Genomic DNA, 16,809 nt, shown 5'->3' with positions numbered 1-16,809 from the left:
ATTCCGTATGTCTAGAATGGGGCTTTCAAATCTGTGATTTTACTGCTCAGCTAAGTTTGACAACCACAGACCTCAAAAGGACAACCACCATTTTTTACAGTATGTTTGACATCGGCTTCCCATGATGCATTGGGAATAGTATCCACTGAACAGCTTTTTCTATCACAAAGTACTATAGAATTAGTGACCTGAGAAGGAAACACATGTTTTAACAACAGCTACCAGTTCTCATTTACTATGAGCCAAGTGCTGTTCTTAGCATTTTACATTCATCAATTTACTTGAAGTCGACTTCCTCATTTGAGGAAATCAGGAACCAGTGAGATTAATTAACCTGTCCAAGGTTGCAAAGCTAGTAAAAAGAGGAGTTGGGATCATCAACTTGGCATTCTGGGTCCAGAGTCCATACAACTGCACTAACCTGCCTTTCATTTATCATGGTACTTTCTTGAAGTCTCTTTGTCTTTCTTTGGCAAGCATTACAGAATGAAAACCAAATGCATTCACATAGGTCCTTGGCACTTGCTCAGATTTTTTTCAGTTCTCTTTCGAGAACTTCTGTCTTGACTTTGTTAGAGTGCTCTCATTTATTAGACTGTTGTTCCATTTGAAAAGCATACCTAAGAAGTTTCCTTCATTTAAAAAAATCGCAACTGTAATTATTTCATTTCATTAAAGTTTGTCTCTGTAAAGCTTTGAAAAATTTAAAAACACTCAACTATAGCAGGAAGGGTACAGCTCAGTAGTAAAGTATGTGCTTAGCACGCACGAGGTCCTGAGTTCAATCCCCAGTACCTCCATTATAAGAAAAAATACTCAACCATATATAAAATCCATTGCTCAGATCCATTTAATTGTTCATCTATGCACCCATCAGCTTATCATATTGACTATTGCAGCAACATTTTATGTTCTGAAATATGTTCATGCTAAGCCAGAAGGCCTTGACTGAAGGTTAGAGAAATAATTTGTTGAATTTCAACATTATATGCACCATGTAAACAATGTTGTCAAATATTGATTTCCTGTATAGCATATAAGAAAGTTGAAATTGTACAATTATCACTGAAGAGCGTTTTGAATACCAAAAGGATCAAAAATCATCAACTTATAGAAAGTAGGAATTTAAGTGTAACTGGACAGGTACCAAAAGTCAGTATTTGAAAGAATCTTGATACTATCATTCACACCAAGGCACAAACCAATAGCAAGCAGGGGTGGGATGGTTGAGTGAGTGGCATTCATTTGTCACTCCCTCTCCAGGTCTCTCAATAATGTAGCTTTATGATTAGTTTTGGGGAGAGAACTGTCCTCCGTTAACTGAGATTCTATGACTAGCAGTTAACTCTAACACTTTTCCCTCATTTTTCTCTCCTAGTAGCACAAGAAATTAGAATTGTGGATTCTTAAAACAAAAGTGTTAAAATTCCAGGAATACTTAAGAGCACAATGAGCTCTATGTGGTACATGAGAGTGGAATGTGGTGCTTCATATAAGAAGCTAAAATATACTATCTCATCTGTTTTCACTATCTCTCTACCCAGAGGATCGACAGAAGAGATTCATTATGGGTTCTTGTCCTCAGGGTTTCGGAATGTAGTCCCAGTGTGTTTTCTTGGTTATAGGTGAGCTTTTGCAATTTTATTCCCTTTTCTCTATCCCAATGTAACTTGGAGAACTAATTTGAGAAAAATAGATACTATTCACAAATGACTTCTATTTATTTACAAAGCGTGTATTTATTACCTTTTGGGTGATATGACAATGTCACACTTCAAAGAAGGCATATAATTAAACAGAGAGAGTAGCTTCTGGGGAAAGGCTGTCTGGTCTCAGCCTTGCAGACTTAGAAAAATGATTTGGCAGTAGCATTGAGAAGGAGCGCCAGCTCTCAGAAGCATACCTGTATTAGTCAAGTTCACACAGATATCAGAATTCCCATTTATTAATTTACAATGAGAAATGAACTGTCAGGTAAAGTTAATGTTAATATTAGCTGACCAGAGCGTTCTGTACCTGTGGGAAAGGTAACATAGGGTGCCAAATTACTATCAGAAGTTTGCTTAATGAGTACGGAATCAGAACAGTGGGAATTTGGAAATCCTCAGAAACACCAGATAAGTTGACTGGAGGTACTCTCACCCATTTTAGGGACACATTGCCAAGGAAACATGGCTGCTCCAGTCATCTTAGCCAAGAATCTCGCTGTCTTTAAATAGTGAGTGGAAATTTCTGCGAGACATTTCCTTCTGTAAATCTTTGTTTTCATGTTTCTGTGGCTCACTCAACTCCTTCTGGTTCACATTCCCCCCCCCCAAAATGTATGTGATATGATTTATTAAGGTTTTACTTCCAAAATTACAATCACGTTTTAGTTCTCCCTTCCTGAGATTACTCCCAAATTTCCTTGATTAGAGTGTTAATTTTTTTTCCATTCAATTTCATCACATATTTGCGATGTCTTGGGTTTTGTCTAGCATGGTTGGCCATATCTATTGTGAATGGATTTTAATGGGATGAGTATTAGAGGCTAAACCTATTTTCAAGTTATTTCTTTTTTTGTTTTACCATTCATGTATTTATTCCACAATTAAAACAAATCATAATTTAAAGCCATAACATTTTTAAAAGGTAAAGGAGAATTTGTGTCACAGCTGCATTAATAAAACAGACATTGGCCTAAAGTGCAACACTAAACAGGTGTTCTCTGTTCCCATGGTGGAATAAATATGTTAACAATTACACAAAAATTTTCACTAAAGATCTGAGATGATGCAAATAACTGCCCGATGAACAGAGGCAGGTTGCAAATAATTTCTATTAACATTTTACTGTTTAAGATGGAAAAATCCCCAAGGTGACTACTAACTCAAATATCTCATTTCATGTGCCTGGCCTTGGCTTCTGTCTTCCTTCCTCAGTCACATCCAAATCCAGAAAGGCTTCTCCACCCCATGCTCAAAACTCCACTGGTAGTCCCCAAGAACCTCAGCACAGACTGCCATTAATGAGCCTGTGTGCAACCTTCATTCAGAACCTCCAGAAAAATCAGGAGCCGAAATGCGGAGGGCAGCATTCATTTCTTTAAACAATAGTTTTAGCTATCGAATGAGCTCTGACAGACCATGTGCATTTTATGAACAAACTAAAATATTGTCTTAATATCTTTCTATTTTCATGAAAAACGTTAAGAAAGGCCATTCAAGTAAAAACAAAATTTACCGAAATAAAATGAAACATGAAAATTCAAAGGGTTTATGCCAAAAATCAAACCAGTCCTCAACAGCCTAACTCTTTTGTTTCTGGGCCATGTAGAGGGAGATCAGGCAGTAGATGGGCCCTCCCACCATCAGCGCCATGGTGGTCCTGTGAAGCATTTGGTCAGGCAGGCCTCGTTTCAGGTGGATGGGCACACCGTCGGGTTTCTGGAAAAAACTTTTGTGTCTCTGGAACTTTGTTTTTCCAGCATAATCATATGCAGTCGAATTGGAACTCAGTTCAGTTGGTGTGGCAAGTATGCTAGGCGGTGCTTCTTTGGAAACCACAGGCGTTAATCCCTGAGGGCTATAAGCATCGGAAGCCCATGCTCCTGGTAATTTCTGAGTGAAACCACTAAACTTGCAATACACGTCGGCCCCTATTTTCAAGTTACGCAACAGTGTCACACTGTACTAATATAAACTCCTTGAGAGCAGAGTCGGCCAGCTACCACAGTACTAACACAACGCCTTTCATGTAATAGATGCTTAAAATGTGTGCTGTTGAATGAACCTCCATGGACTAATAAAGACTAATACCTCATTTACTAAGAAGTCAGACGTCTAGATTCCATATTTTCCGCCACGTAGTTGAAAACCTGATTACAAGCAAAAAAGGTTGAAATGAAGCAGGAATCGTCTGCCATAAAGGTTCTGTAAAGTAACCAGGAAAGGACCATCCCAGGTCCTCACTCTGAGTATATTTCTTGCAGAGTCCCAACAACACTGACCAGCTCATTTCACAGCAGTGTTTTGGAAAATGGGCATTGGGTGGGAGTAAGGAGGAAATTGCTAAAGGCAATCGCTCTGACAATAGCAAAATATAGTAGTTGAAAATAAGGAGGAAACAGAAAAAAGACTATATGATCAACAGAGCATTTTGTTTTGTGGATTGTTTTGGTGCTAACACTTCTCCTGCCTTGCTGTCTTGTGTAATTCAGAATTCAACTAGGAAGTTTGCTTTGTGCACATTTTGAAGATCTATCTATAAGATATAGGAAAGATTGGTAGAAATAAATGAAAAAGATGAAACTCCAACTTTCTGTAAGTTCATTGAGGAAGGGGACCTTGTTTTATTTTTCTGCCATTCTTTGTGATCTGTAGGCTCTTAATAAATACGTACTAAGCAGTCAAAGAATAACCACAACAAAAAAGTAAGCAAAATTGGCTGCGGCATTAAATGGTGTGTATATATAGGGACCAATATATCTTAATATACCATGAGGATATTTGCAATAAAATAAATAATCTTGATGATGGTAATTTTACATTATTAGTAACAACTAGTGATATCCAAGGAAATTTTTTCAGCCAGTGCTAATCCATACCTGGGTTTCTGGGTTGGAGGTAGGAGGGGTTACTCTGTGGTTTGTTTTAACTTTGAGCAATTTTATTAAAATCTGAGACAATACACTAAATTATTAAAAAAAAAAGAGATTGACTATGGAAATGAGTAGGTGGTAGGAGACTGAACTTTTAGATTTCAGTATCTTATGTTTAAAAGGAAACAGAAAGTTGTACCATTCACTCAATAAAGATTTTCATCTCAAATGACTTAAATAATAAAGAAAGCTGTAGCATGAAGTTGTAGCTTAAATTATATGAAAAGTTCATCTCTGTCAGGATCTTAAAGGTTGCAAGGTAGAAAGACACATGAGATTGTCTTTAGTAATGAAGGTTATTTCAGAGATACAGGGGAATATGATCTAATCTCTTGTCATGAAGAATTAGGCAAGAAATCTGAACTGTTCAAGTTACAATCAAGAGTCTTGTTTCTGCATAGTATTGATCTTGTTACATCACAGAGAGATGCATAATATAAACTAAAACTATCTAAAATTGTATTATACAAACTAACTGTATTATATAAACATGATAGCACCCATACCATGACTGCTTCAGCATATTTCTATTTTAAACATTAAGTGTTGGAAATAAGTGTTTTATTCAAAGGAATAGAACTCAACTTTACCAGGTAGAAAGAGAAACCATTTTTAGAGGCAGGAAAGTCATTTTAGTGTCAATCAAACAGTGTCTTATAGGCAACTACTTGTCTGTGCCCTGGATATACACCCCAAAAGACACAGCCCTATGACAGAAGCTTCATCTAGAAGGCACAGGTAAAACAGTGTCTTGTTTTGGTGTACCAGGTAAATAACTCTGTCTTCTCATTTCCCATAGTCAAACCTTGTTGAATAATTTAAATAGCCTAAGATTTTAATAAGTTTGGTTGAATTTCTATTAAAAAAAACCCCACCAGAATTACTCCCACCCTGATGTGTAGGAGCAGTGGCTGAAAACTTTCTTTGAATATGACTAGATATTGCAGAAATTTAATAAGTACTATTTATAAAAGCAAATGACAGTGCACATTTTTCACTGATAATCAAGAATATTTTACTCCTATGAGGTCAAAGACATTTTCATAAAGTAGTTGAGCTATGAAAAGATATCCTGCAACATGTGTTAAGGCATTGATTTTCTAGTAGAATATAATGAAATAGAACTTGAACAATTTGCTTTCTCTATAACTGTGATGCATAAAAATTATAGTCAGGCCAAACTTTCAAGCACAAAATCGATAATACTCTGATATCACTGCATTCCATTAAGTATAAATGATTACTTGGAATATTATTAGGGTGAGTATAAGGACCCAAACAACAAAAAAGTAATTTGATTAATCCATTTTAATGACTTACATCATTTAGTTTTAATATTCTTAACTGTCATTATGATAATTTGCCAATGGGCTACGTATCAATGAAATAAACAGTTGTGTATTTTTAGGTAATATTTTTAAAAACATTTGAACCTAGTAAAATGCAGTATGTCCCTGTCATCTTAACAGATGTGGGTATAATGGCTACTTCACATTTACCTTTAATTATTAGTTACCATTTTCTTTTTCACAATGGCTAATTACATATTATAGTCTTCCTCTGTCTATGAGAACCGTCATAGTAATGGAAGAAAAACTGGTGCTTTCACTTTCAAAAACTCATTTTAAAGCATCCACCTATGTAATCTTCATCAGGAACAATTATTTTTTCTTGAAGAAGTTTCTTTTTAGATTAATAGGTTACCAACTTTCCACTATATAATTTGCCCATTTTTATAGTGCATACATTCCAAACGTACTTCATATATTTCGGGAGGGGAAAAAAATTGGTACTGACAATGATAGGTTTCTGTATCTTCTCAAATTTTTAAGAACCTGCATTTCAGTATTTGGGGAGAGGCAGGGATATGAGGTGGGGGAAGGATGTCATGTGATTAACTAGCTGTGTTCTATGTGACAATGATGAATAAGGTGACAGTCTGAAGATTAAAGCACTGATTCAACGTATATAACCTGCTTAGGTTTTCTTTGTGAAAACAACTAGTTGATCTCACTGCCTAGGTATAACCAATGCAACATCTGAGGGCAACACTTATTGTCCCTGTGAATCCCCCTTCCCCGTTACCACTGACACCCTGCAAAGACTGAGCTGACAGATGGAGTTGACTAGTCTGTATTGATTCTAAACTTTTTTAATGAGATTCACTGTAGTTGATATTAGACTGTTTCAAGCACCTTGCTCCAATACTGTCTTCCCCCACTCCCAGTCACTGTTTTGTTGTCTTTCTCTTCCTAACCAGTTTGGATTAAGTGAAAGAATTTTGTTCAGAAACATTTTTTCAGTCTATATAAAGAAATATGTGGCTTACCTCCTGATATTAAAAGGTGACACTTAGGTTTATTTCACTAGAGACGTATCATAGTGATATGCCTTTTAACAGGTTTAACTCTCAACTGAATAAAAGAGGAACTAAGAAGGTAATTTTTGTGGCAGGATGATCTCTTTGACATTTCTTAATTAGATAGTCTGACAGTTTAAGAAAATTAATAATATGTTGACTTTCGATTGAAGACTTATTAAAATCAATTGAATCACAGAATAATAGTATGGGGGTGTTGACTGAAGGGAAATGCACAACCTAAAAGTTGCGAGTTACGTTTTATTTGGGGAAACTACTGAGGATTATAGTTTGGAAGACAGCCTTTCAGACAGCTCCAAGGAACTACTCCAAAGAGGTAAGGGAAGAGCCAGGATATATAGGAGTTTCACTGGGGGGAAAAAAAAAAAAAAAACCCAGATAGTCAAACATGAAAACATTACTGCTAATGACAAAAACCAGACATCTCAAGTTAATAATTTTAGTGCTTTTCTATGTGTGGGAAGATGCAAGCCTCTGGGCTCATTGAAATTATTCCTTAGATATACATCTTAACTATCTAGGGCCAGTATCCTTTTTTTCTCCATCCTGAATTCCCCTCAGGACACACCATCAGGGGCAGCTGTGGTGGCTGATGGCTTGGTGATGAGCAACATTTGTTGTTTAATAGAACGGCAGGCAACATCCTTTGTTTACTGAAACAGCAGGTAACATTTTCGTCCACAAGGTCCCCTCTTGGTCATAAATTCGACCAAGGTTTAAGAGGCATTTCATGACCAATTTGTCCCCCAGCACTAGGAACCCTCATTCCTAGATCAGACGAGGACTTTGTTCCTAGGCCAGCCAGTATGCTATTTTTTGGATTAGGCTCTGCTGATAACTGGAAATTCTCTAGATGGTCTGTTTTACTAGTTTATTATGATCCAGGAAATGTTTTCGCTTGTCACTACCGCAGTTATCCTATATAGAGTTTTATATATATATATATGTATATATGTATGTATGTATATGTATATACACACATACTTTAGCCATTATTGATTTTGTCAGAGGCCTGGTTACACATTGGATAGTGCAGGAGACAACAGTCATATAAAATAGACAGGATGTAAGTGGCATAGCTAGTAACATTTATAAGGTCATAGTACAACAGAGAGAGACACAAAGCATAACCAATTTGAAAACAACAGAGAGAACAAATTAAAACAGTAATTAGTATAACTAGTTGTAATCTGGTTGCAATAAGCCATCAAGTCCATAGGGGAGCCAGCTGGAGAAGCCAAATTCTGGAGGGCTCAGGTAAAGAGAAAAAGATAAATATTTCATCTTCATTTACAAAGGTATACTTTATCAGCTTGTTGTGGGTCATAGTAAGCATAAGAGGAAAGATTTTCTGGAAAATAAAGATTAAAAGCCAGGAATATTTCAGACAGAAGGTCATAAAATTATAAATCATATTTATTGGTTCATTCAGCCCCATGTAATTAATTCCTGTTGAGCTGGATTAAGTCATCAGGTTTTTCATTAGAGTTTTGTAATTTCTTACTCAGTTCAGTGGTATGATCTAGAAGTCATCAGAAACTTATGTTTGTCAAAAAGTCCTTTTTATGAATCCTCTTGAAGATTTCATTTTATGAAAGTATCAGAGTAAAACAATGATTTTCTATAAATGGCAAACGACTTAAAATGGTATAGTTAAAGATCTGATTATGATGCAATTAACAACAAACTTGGTTATTTCTGTGACGTAACATTTTAAGATAACTAGAATTGTGACAAATAACATTATACTAAGTGAGACATATCAGGTTTTTAGGAAGTCCATGCAAATTTTGGAGTATCTATATTAATGACATTTACTCATACAAGGTAACATAAGAAGGTTTTATCACCACTTATTTGACAATGTTTCCCATGTAATTTAACATACCAAATAAACCTAATTAGTTTAATATCTCTTTTTGAGAAATTTCAGGGGTCCTTTGAAGCATCTCAAAGTTAACTAGAGGTCAAACAATTTTTATTTAGAATTTGATCTGGTTAAGTTTGTCAAAGATATTAAAAGATTTTAAAACACTTGGTCTATTAGGATAATGAGTCACTGTGAAACAATACTTATTCATTCAACGAAAGTGACAATAATAGATTTTTATCTTTATATGGAAAGTTCCAACAAATTATTCAAAAGGAGGTAAGGAAACTTTACAATCTGTTATTAAAGTTAGATCAACATTCCAAGAAATGTCTAACACAGAGAGAAAACCAAATTCTAGTTTTGTACCAGCTTACTTTTAATATTAAAATTTACTTACTCAATTAAATTTTATTTTAATCTTAACCAGTCCTCACCATGTACAAAACTCTTTTCTCAGAGTTCCTTTCCCACAAACCTTCTATAACTCTTTTTACTTTCAGATTTTATCCTATGCTTTTTCTTTCGTTCTCTCGTTCCAAGAGAAAATTACTTTCTTTTTTCTTAACAAAATGCATTTCCATTCCTTATACAATTTTTTACTGAAAACACATATCTTAATTTTCTTGCATAGTGAAATGTTTCCTTTATTATCCCAGTAGCTTTAATTACATATATTGCAATTTTAATGCAAAGAAGAAGCAAGAAATGAAAACCAAGAAGCAATTAATTGTGAACTATTTGTCATACCAGAATTTCCTGATTTGCAAACATATGAATGTATTTCATAACCTCTAGAACTATACATTTTCTCATAGCATAATTTCTTTCCTCAGTGTGGAATAAGACATGTGTCTAATAAACCCAAATGGCTTTAGTTTTTTTCTCATAAGTAGACAAATGTAGGTAAACTTAGACCTGTTTAGCAATTAAAGTTCCAGTATTTATCTTATTTGAAATGATCTGGATAGTCAGTCAATCCTCATAATTTGACTTAAATTAGCAAAACTCTAAAGTTTCAAGTTACCAAAAAAAAAAAAAAAAAAAAAAAAACCATGGAGAAACTATTTTAAATACACATACACAAAACATAACTATTCGTAAAGAGTTCACCTGAAAACTCTAATCTCATTCACCTCTATTTTATAACTTATGAAAACATCATTATACCAAGTTAATGTTTCTTGCTAACAAACTGCAATAGAGCTATTAACCTTCAGTAAACAGTACAATAAAAGTACCATATTCAATGCTGATGACCCCAAAGATATGTCTGTACCAATTAAACCAACATGCCTAAACTAAAATTAATACCAGATGTTAATTTAATGTTGAATATTTCCAAGATCATGTGAGCCTGAATTTCATTCTGGCCAGTTTCCTTTACATCTAGAGATAATTCATTTGTAAGTGCTTATGCTAGGGGACATGGTAAAAACAAGCTGGAGCTGTAGAAGGGGGCTAGCTTATATATGGGAAGGAGAGAAGTGGGTAGCTAGACTTCATTAACTTCCTAATTTGAATAATTTCCGTGGCTCCAAGGCAGGGGTCTGTTTCTAGGTATTTGGTACCTGGCCCCAGACTGACAGCCTGATAAGGGAAGAAGCTGGGGGTGAGGACTTAGTAAACTGCTAGTGAAGGGGAATTGAGTGTTTTTAGCCATGATATCAAAACTGGATCAAGAGAAAACTTGTAAAATATTATATTACAGAGATTGAGATAGCAATCAGGCATGAAGGACTGATAAACAGAAACAGGATGGTAGCACTGGGGAGGATATACAAAGGGAGGGGACGTTTTTTAAAAAAGGACAGGATTAGATAAATAAGACTTCCCAGTGCTTGGCACAATGTCTTGCATATAGTAAATGCTCAATAAATATTGGTTGAAAGAAAGAAGAAAAGAAAGATCTCAAGGTTTCCAATCTGAAAAAGTGAGTGAATGTCGGTGCTGATTTACAGACATACAAGGAGACCTCGTCTATTTTCCAGATTGGGGCTGTTACTGGCAATGATTCATTTAGAGCTGTACTTATATGGTTTAATCTGATAATAGAACATCTGTGCAGAAAAATCTTTTATGAGAATGGGTATGTCTTCCTAAGGCTATAACATACAGTATTATTTAGAGAGGAAAACGTGACAAAGGGCTGAAATCTTGAGAAATGATTATTGGAGGGCAGATAGTAATAGTCTGTGAGAAGTGTCAGGCTTTTCTCCAATCCCTGGTTACTTGATGCTACCTAGAACTGGTACAGTTGGAAAAAAGACATTTTTAAACTAATAATTCAAAGTAACTTTGGAATTTGATTTCTTTCCACCTTAAAAGAATATTTCAAACTCACCAGAAATAGAAAAAAATTTAGAAAAAGGCAAAGTTAATGTAGTCAGCAGTTTCCTACTGTAATTATTCCCAGGAGACTCAGATTTGTCCCTCCAGCAGAGGCACAAGCAGCACCAGTGTGGGAGGATGAATGTAGTGTAGCTAGCCTTTCCAAGCCTAGTTTAAGTATGTGGTTAAGTATAATGTGTGTGTATGTGTGTGTATGTGTGTGTGAGAGAGAAAGATGTGGTATATCTGTGTGTGTGTATGCATGCATGTATGTTGTTATACTGTCTTTACAAACCTAGAAGACTTTAGCACTTGAAAACCTGACTCATTCTCACCCTAAAATTTATCCTCTAAGTGGAAAAGCTTTTAAAAATCTCTTACAGTGAATAACAATGTGGAGATGAGTATATTTTCTTAAAGGACTTAAAAATGAATGCCCATCAAAAAAGAGCATGTGTTTTACTTGGAGAAAAACTAGTTTTCAGTTTTATAGAGGAACAAAGAGAAAAAAGGATGAGGTCAATTCAATTTTTGTGAGCTAATGACAGGAAAGAGATATTTGAGTTATATTTCTTGTTTATTTCATTCATGTTGAAATATAAAAGTCAAAGGCGTTACATACCTGGTATTCACATGGGGAAATAATATCACTATAGCCAATGCCCACAGTTGAAAAAGGGCAATACCATCCTACAAAAAAGAATGTTAAACACCAGAAAGTATTACCAAAAAGACAGCACATATACAGTTCACTGAACAACGGGGGATTAGGGGCATCGATCCTCTGCAGAGTAGAAAATCCACTTATAATTTATAGTTGACCTCTTGTATACATGGTTCCTCTGTATTCTCAGTTCTGCATCTGTGGATTCAACCAACCTTGGATCGTGTAGTACTGTAGTATTTACTATTGAAAAAAATCTGCATGTAAGTGGACCCATGCAGTTCAAACCCATATTGTTCCAACTGTGATGTCTTTGGAACAGCAGAATCACTGAAGTGGTAACAGTGAGGATAAAGCAGTTAACAAAACCAAGGCTCTGCTTTCATGCAATTTACATTCTAGTGGTGATGGAGGCGAGTAAACAAAAAGCAAGTAAATATAAAATATGCTGGATGGTGATAAGTGCTACAGAGAAAAATAAAGCTGAGTAAGAAGGATGAGAGATGTGTAATTGGGTGTGAATGAGGTTGCTATTTTAGATATGGTGATTAGGAAAATCATCCATAGTGTGGTAACATTTGAATAGATGTTTGAAGAAAATGAGAGAGAAAACTATGTTCATATCTGGGAAGAGCATTTTAGGCAGAAAGCACAGCAAGTGTAGTAGCCCTGAAGCCTCCTTGGCATTCTTCAGTGAACAGTGAAGAGGCCAGCATGGAGAGAAGTTCACAATGGGAGTTGCAAGCCAAGTCACGTAGAGCAATGAACAATGATGTAATGCAATTTGAGTTGGATTTTAGTGGGATCACCCAGGCCACCATGTTGAAAATAAGCTGAAGGGATCAAGCACAGAACCAGGAAGATCTAAAATAAGTTGTCCAGATGATGGCTGACAGCACTTGGACAAGGTGGACAACAGTGAAGGTGGTGAGAAGTGGTCAGATTTGGGATATAAATTCAAGTCAAGAGGATTTGTTGATGATTTGATATGAAATGACAGAAAAAAAAAAGAGATGTTAAAGATAACTTCAAGACTTTGGTTCGAGCTGGAAGAAAGGAGTTGTTATTTATGGAGATTGGGAAAATTCTGGGTTGAACAGATTTGGGAACGGAATTCAGGAGTTTAATCTTAGATAAGTTAGGATTGAGATGCACATTAGACATCTAAAAGGAAACATCAGGAAGGAATTAGGAAATTCATAAATGTCAGAATTCAGAGGTAAGGATCAGGAAGGACTCGTAATTTATAGATATAATCTTAAAGATAGTCTTCAAGGTCATGACACTGGAGGAGATCTCCCAGGGAATGAAATAGTAGATTGAAATGAAGTTTGAAGTGTGGTTCTTGGGTCATATAGATAAATGAGGAGAGAAGAGCAAAGGAGGCTAAGGAGGAAAAGCAAGTGAGGAATAGGAAAAAAAAGGAGTATGATGCCCTGGAATCTAGGTTTAGAAAAAAGGATTGTTGCTGACAGATCAAGAAAGATGATCATATTTAGTAATATGGAGCTATTGGTGTCTTTGATGAGAGCTGTTTTCAGTAGAGTGGTTGGGAGCAAATGCCTGATTGGAATGAGTATAGAAAACAATGGGGGAAGAGAATTTTGGAAACAGAACATACAGACAACTCTTGAAAAGTTTCATTTTATAAGGAGTACTAAAATGCTGAAGAGTGATGTGAGGTGGAGAAAAGTTGTTTTTTCTTTCTTTCTTTTTTTCACTACTTTCTTTTATTTATTTATTTTTTAATGGAGGCACTGGGGATAGAACCCAGGACCTCATGCATACTAAACATATGCTCTACCACTAAGCTATTTCCCTCTCCAAGATAAGCTAATTTTTTAAGCAGAGTAAATGCAGCATACTTATATGCTGATGGCTATGATCCAATAGAGATGGAGAAATTAGTAATGTGGGGGAGAAAATTGAGAATTAGTGAAGCAGTGTTGTTGATTGGGTGAAAAGGAATGGGCGTTCTAAGGAGGTCTGCTCTTAGATAGGATCATGATCAGTTAATTCATAATAGTAGCCTTTCTAGGCAGACTATATATGCACAGCTACACACAGATAGGTGTGTAGATGTGGTGGAGGGACATAAGATATTTCATTTCTCATTCTTTCATTCTCTCAGTAAATAAGGAATCAAGGTCATCAGATTGGATTGGGGAACATGAAAAAGGTTTTGGAGGTGTGAAAATAAGAAACTGTGATGACCACCTAGGAGAGTGGGATAGTGCGTGGACTAGAGAAAGACTGAAGGGCGACACTAAAGTCCTATTTGAGGTTAGTGTTCATGAATTGAAAGTAAAACTGTTCAACACAGATGTGTTTTTCTTCACTATGATCAGCTGTATGAGTGTGGCCTTAGAGTGTTGGATTTAATTAGGGTTGAGATTTTGCCAGGTCAGTGAGATGAAGGGAGAGAGTGTGTACAAGAGAGTGACCATAATCAACATCTCAGCTGAATAAAGAAGTATGTAAGGACATGAAACAGGTGACAGACAGTGAAAATGTGGTTGAATCAATGGATGGCAAATACTAGTGTGGTTAAAAGATAACTGGAATTGGGACCCTGCAGATAAGGAATTGGAGATACTGCTAGTGGTGGCTTGAGAAAAAGTTCCATGAAATTGAGATTATGGAAAGGTCTAGGGAAGGAACCATGGGAGGGAATGGCCAAGGTAGGTAAAGGACCAAGATCATTGGAGGAAAAGAGGCTCAGAAACTCAAAATCCAAAAATTTAAAGAAATCACTAAGAATGATGACATAAGTAATATTGTAGAATACTGTGGTGACTCAGGAGCTAAAATCAGTGGTGGGGGGTTGGGATGGAAACACATTGCCCGGAAGTGGCAACTCTCATACTTCCAGGCCCAGGTGACACGAGGTCACATACATAAAATGCTTATAGCACAGTATTTGGAACACAGTAAGGGCCAATAAATATTAATTATTGCTAAATATATTAACTAATATATTTTTAATTTATAAAACTTTTTGAATTTACATGATTTCTTTTTCTCCAAAAATCTTTTAAGACAATAATTCATACTATTTGGTGTAGTATAAATATCATCAATATTGAAGGCAGTAGAAGGAGATGAATGGCCTTTAGAGCTATGATGAGTTTCAACTCCTAGAAGTTGTTATATAGGAGGCTACAACATGCACCAACACAAGGCTGGGACCTGGGCAGGGAAGGTCTCTTCAGTGTAGGGTATGATACATCCCACCGCATACTATCCTTGCTCTCCAGCTGGTGCATTTTGGCAGCAGTATTCAGATGACAGAGCTAGGTTACTGGAGAAATTTTGAATGAAAAAATGCCATATTGGTCAACAGGAGGAGAAACTAAAGGGAGGCTTGTTATAGTACTTCTCTATTTATCCTACTAATGCCAGACCCTGACATCAGTCATGGAAGCCTCTGATCTGATATGAAAGGCCCAGAGTTTATTTGTCCTTGGATACTTCCTCTCCTCCACTTTCCATTCAGAAAAGTTTTGCCACACTCCTATAGTTTGGGGTGTTAAATGTGAAGTCTTTTTTTTTTTTTCTTTTCAACTTGGCAGTTGCCCTCAGCACACAACCAACCACCCCCTAAAAATGCATATCACTTCAGAGAGTGAATTATTTTCAAAGGACCTCGTGATGGTTAATTTCATGTGTCAATTTGACTGCATCAAGGGTACCCAGATATTTGGCTACCCAGATATTTCTGGGTGTGTCTATGAGAGTGTATCTAGATAAGGTTAGCATTTGAATGGATGGACTCAGTAAAGCTGATTGCCCTCCACAATATGGGTGGGAGTCATTCAATCCATCAACAGCTTGAATAGAACAAAAGGTGGAGGAAGAAGGACTTTGCCTTTTTTTTTTCTGCCTGAATGTTGAGTTGGGACATCCTTCTTCCTCTGCCCTCTGACTGAGACTTACACCATGGGGTCCCTGGATCTTAGGCCTTTGGACTTGGACTGAACTGTAACACTGGCTTTCCTGGGTCTCTAACTTGTAGGTGGCAGATCCTGAGACCTCTCAACTTCCAAATTGCATGAGCCAATTCCAGTAAATAAATAAATAAATAAATACCCTGTTGGATCTATTTTATCCTATTAATTCTGTTTCTCTGGTGAACACTGACTAATACAAAACTTTGAAGTTCTTCAGAGGGTTTCAACTATGTACTTGTAAAGAATACACCAAATCTAACATTTTATAAAGCAATACTTTTGTTAGAGTGATTGCAGTTCCTGTAGGTATCTGAGTCAGAATTTCTCTTAATAATGTATCAATTCAGGCTGTACTTTATTACCAGTGAGACAGACCAGCAGAAGTTCTGCCATTTCACAACTGAGCACCAATGATTTGGACATGATCTGGGCCAAGGTCTTCTCCATCAGCATAGATATGCAAAAGTTTTTTGAAGCTACTGACAGCTGATAACCCTGAGGTTGTTCAGGAAAGATTAGTTCTAACCTGTCAATCTAAAATCTAAGTTGATTCCTGAAAAAAAAATCACCCTTTCAATGAACTTATTTTCTTCATTGAGGGCCTGTTCTGATTAAAAATAGAATTTCCTTGCAGGAATTAATTAGCCTACAGGGAAATCTTTCAGTATAAATAGATGCATATTGATGCTTATAAAGTCCCCTGGAAATTGAAGTAAAGCCTTGAAGGAACTAAAAATTTTCAGTTCATGGCTTTGCTAAATATTCTGTTCTCCTTTTATGTAAGTCACATACAGGAAGATGGAAACATTCATAAAATATTATACTTTGTCTTCCCAATAATATATATTTCCTGAATATGAAAAAAGGGATTTGCCAAGATTCATCTAAATTCCCATTAATGACAGTATAACATGGTAGAAACAATACTAGACTAGGACTCAGACAACCTAGTTATAGTCCTATCTTTGCCAGTTC

At 36.1% G+C, this 16,809-nt stretch overlaps 1 protein-coding gene and 1 long non-coding RNA gene across 2 annotated transcripts in view; one reads left to right on the top strand and one right to left on the bottom strand.

Moving 5' to 3' along the window:
• Positions 1 to 16,809, top strand: part of LOC116150904 (uncharacterized) — a 453,257-nt gene that overhangs the window by 338,301 nt on the left and 98,147 nt on the right. The window lies entirely within an intron of this gene.
• On the bottom strand, positions 3,288 to 7,633 carry LOC105085535 (cytochrome c oxidase subunit 7A-related protein, mitochondrial-like). Its single transcript, XM_064482859.1, has 2 exons — positions 7,588 to 7,633; positions 3,288 to 3,637 (listed from the first exon to the last, which is right to left on the bottom strand). The coding sequence occupies exons 1-2, from the start codon at positions 7,631 to 7,633 to the stop codon at positions 3,288 to 3,290; spliced, it is 396 nt and encodes a 131-aa protein (XP_064338929.1).

The sequence above is a fragment of the Camelus dromedarius genome, chromosome X (genome assembly GCF_036321535.1).
Source record: "Camelus dromedarius isolate mCamDro1 chromosome X, mCamDro1.pat, whole genome shotgun sequence".
Classification (NCBI taxonomy): domain Eukaryota; kingdom Metazoa; phylum Chordata; class Mammalia; order Artiodactyla; family Camelidae; genus Camelus; species Camelus dromedarius.
This window is presented reverse-complemented; position numbering and strand designations above follow the sequence as displayed.

Excerpts from the sequence above, each read along its gene's own strand:
- LOC105085535 (XM_064482859.1), bottom strand. The coding sequence starts at position 7,633 with ATGTTGCTCATCACCAAGCCATCAGCCACCACAGCTGCCCCTGATG. Across the intron at positions 3,638-7,587 it reads CACCACAGCTGCCCCTGATG|GGGCCGACGTGTATTGCAAG; the intron begins GTGTGTCCTGAG and ends ACTTGAAAATAG.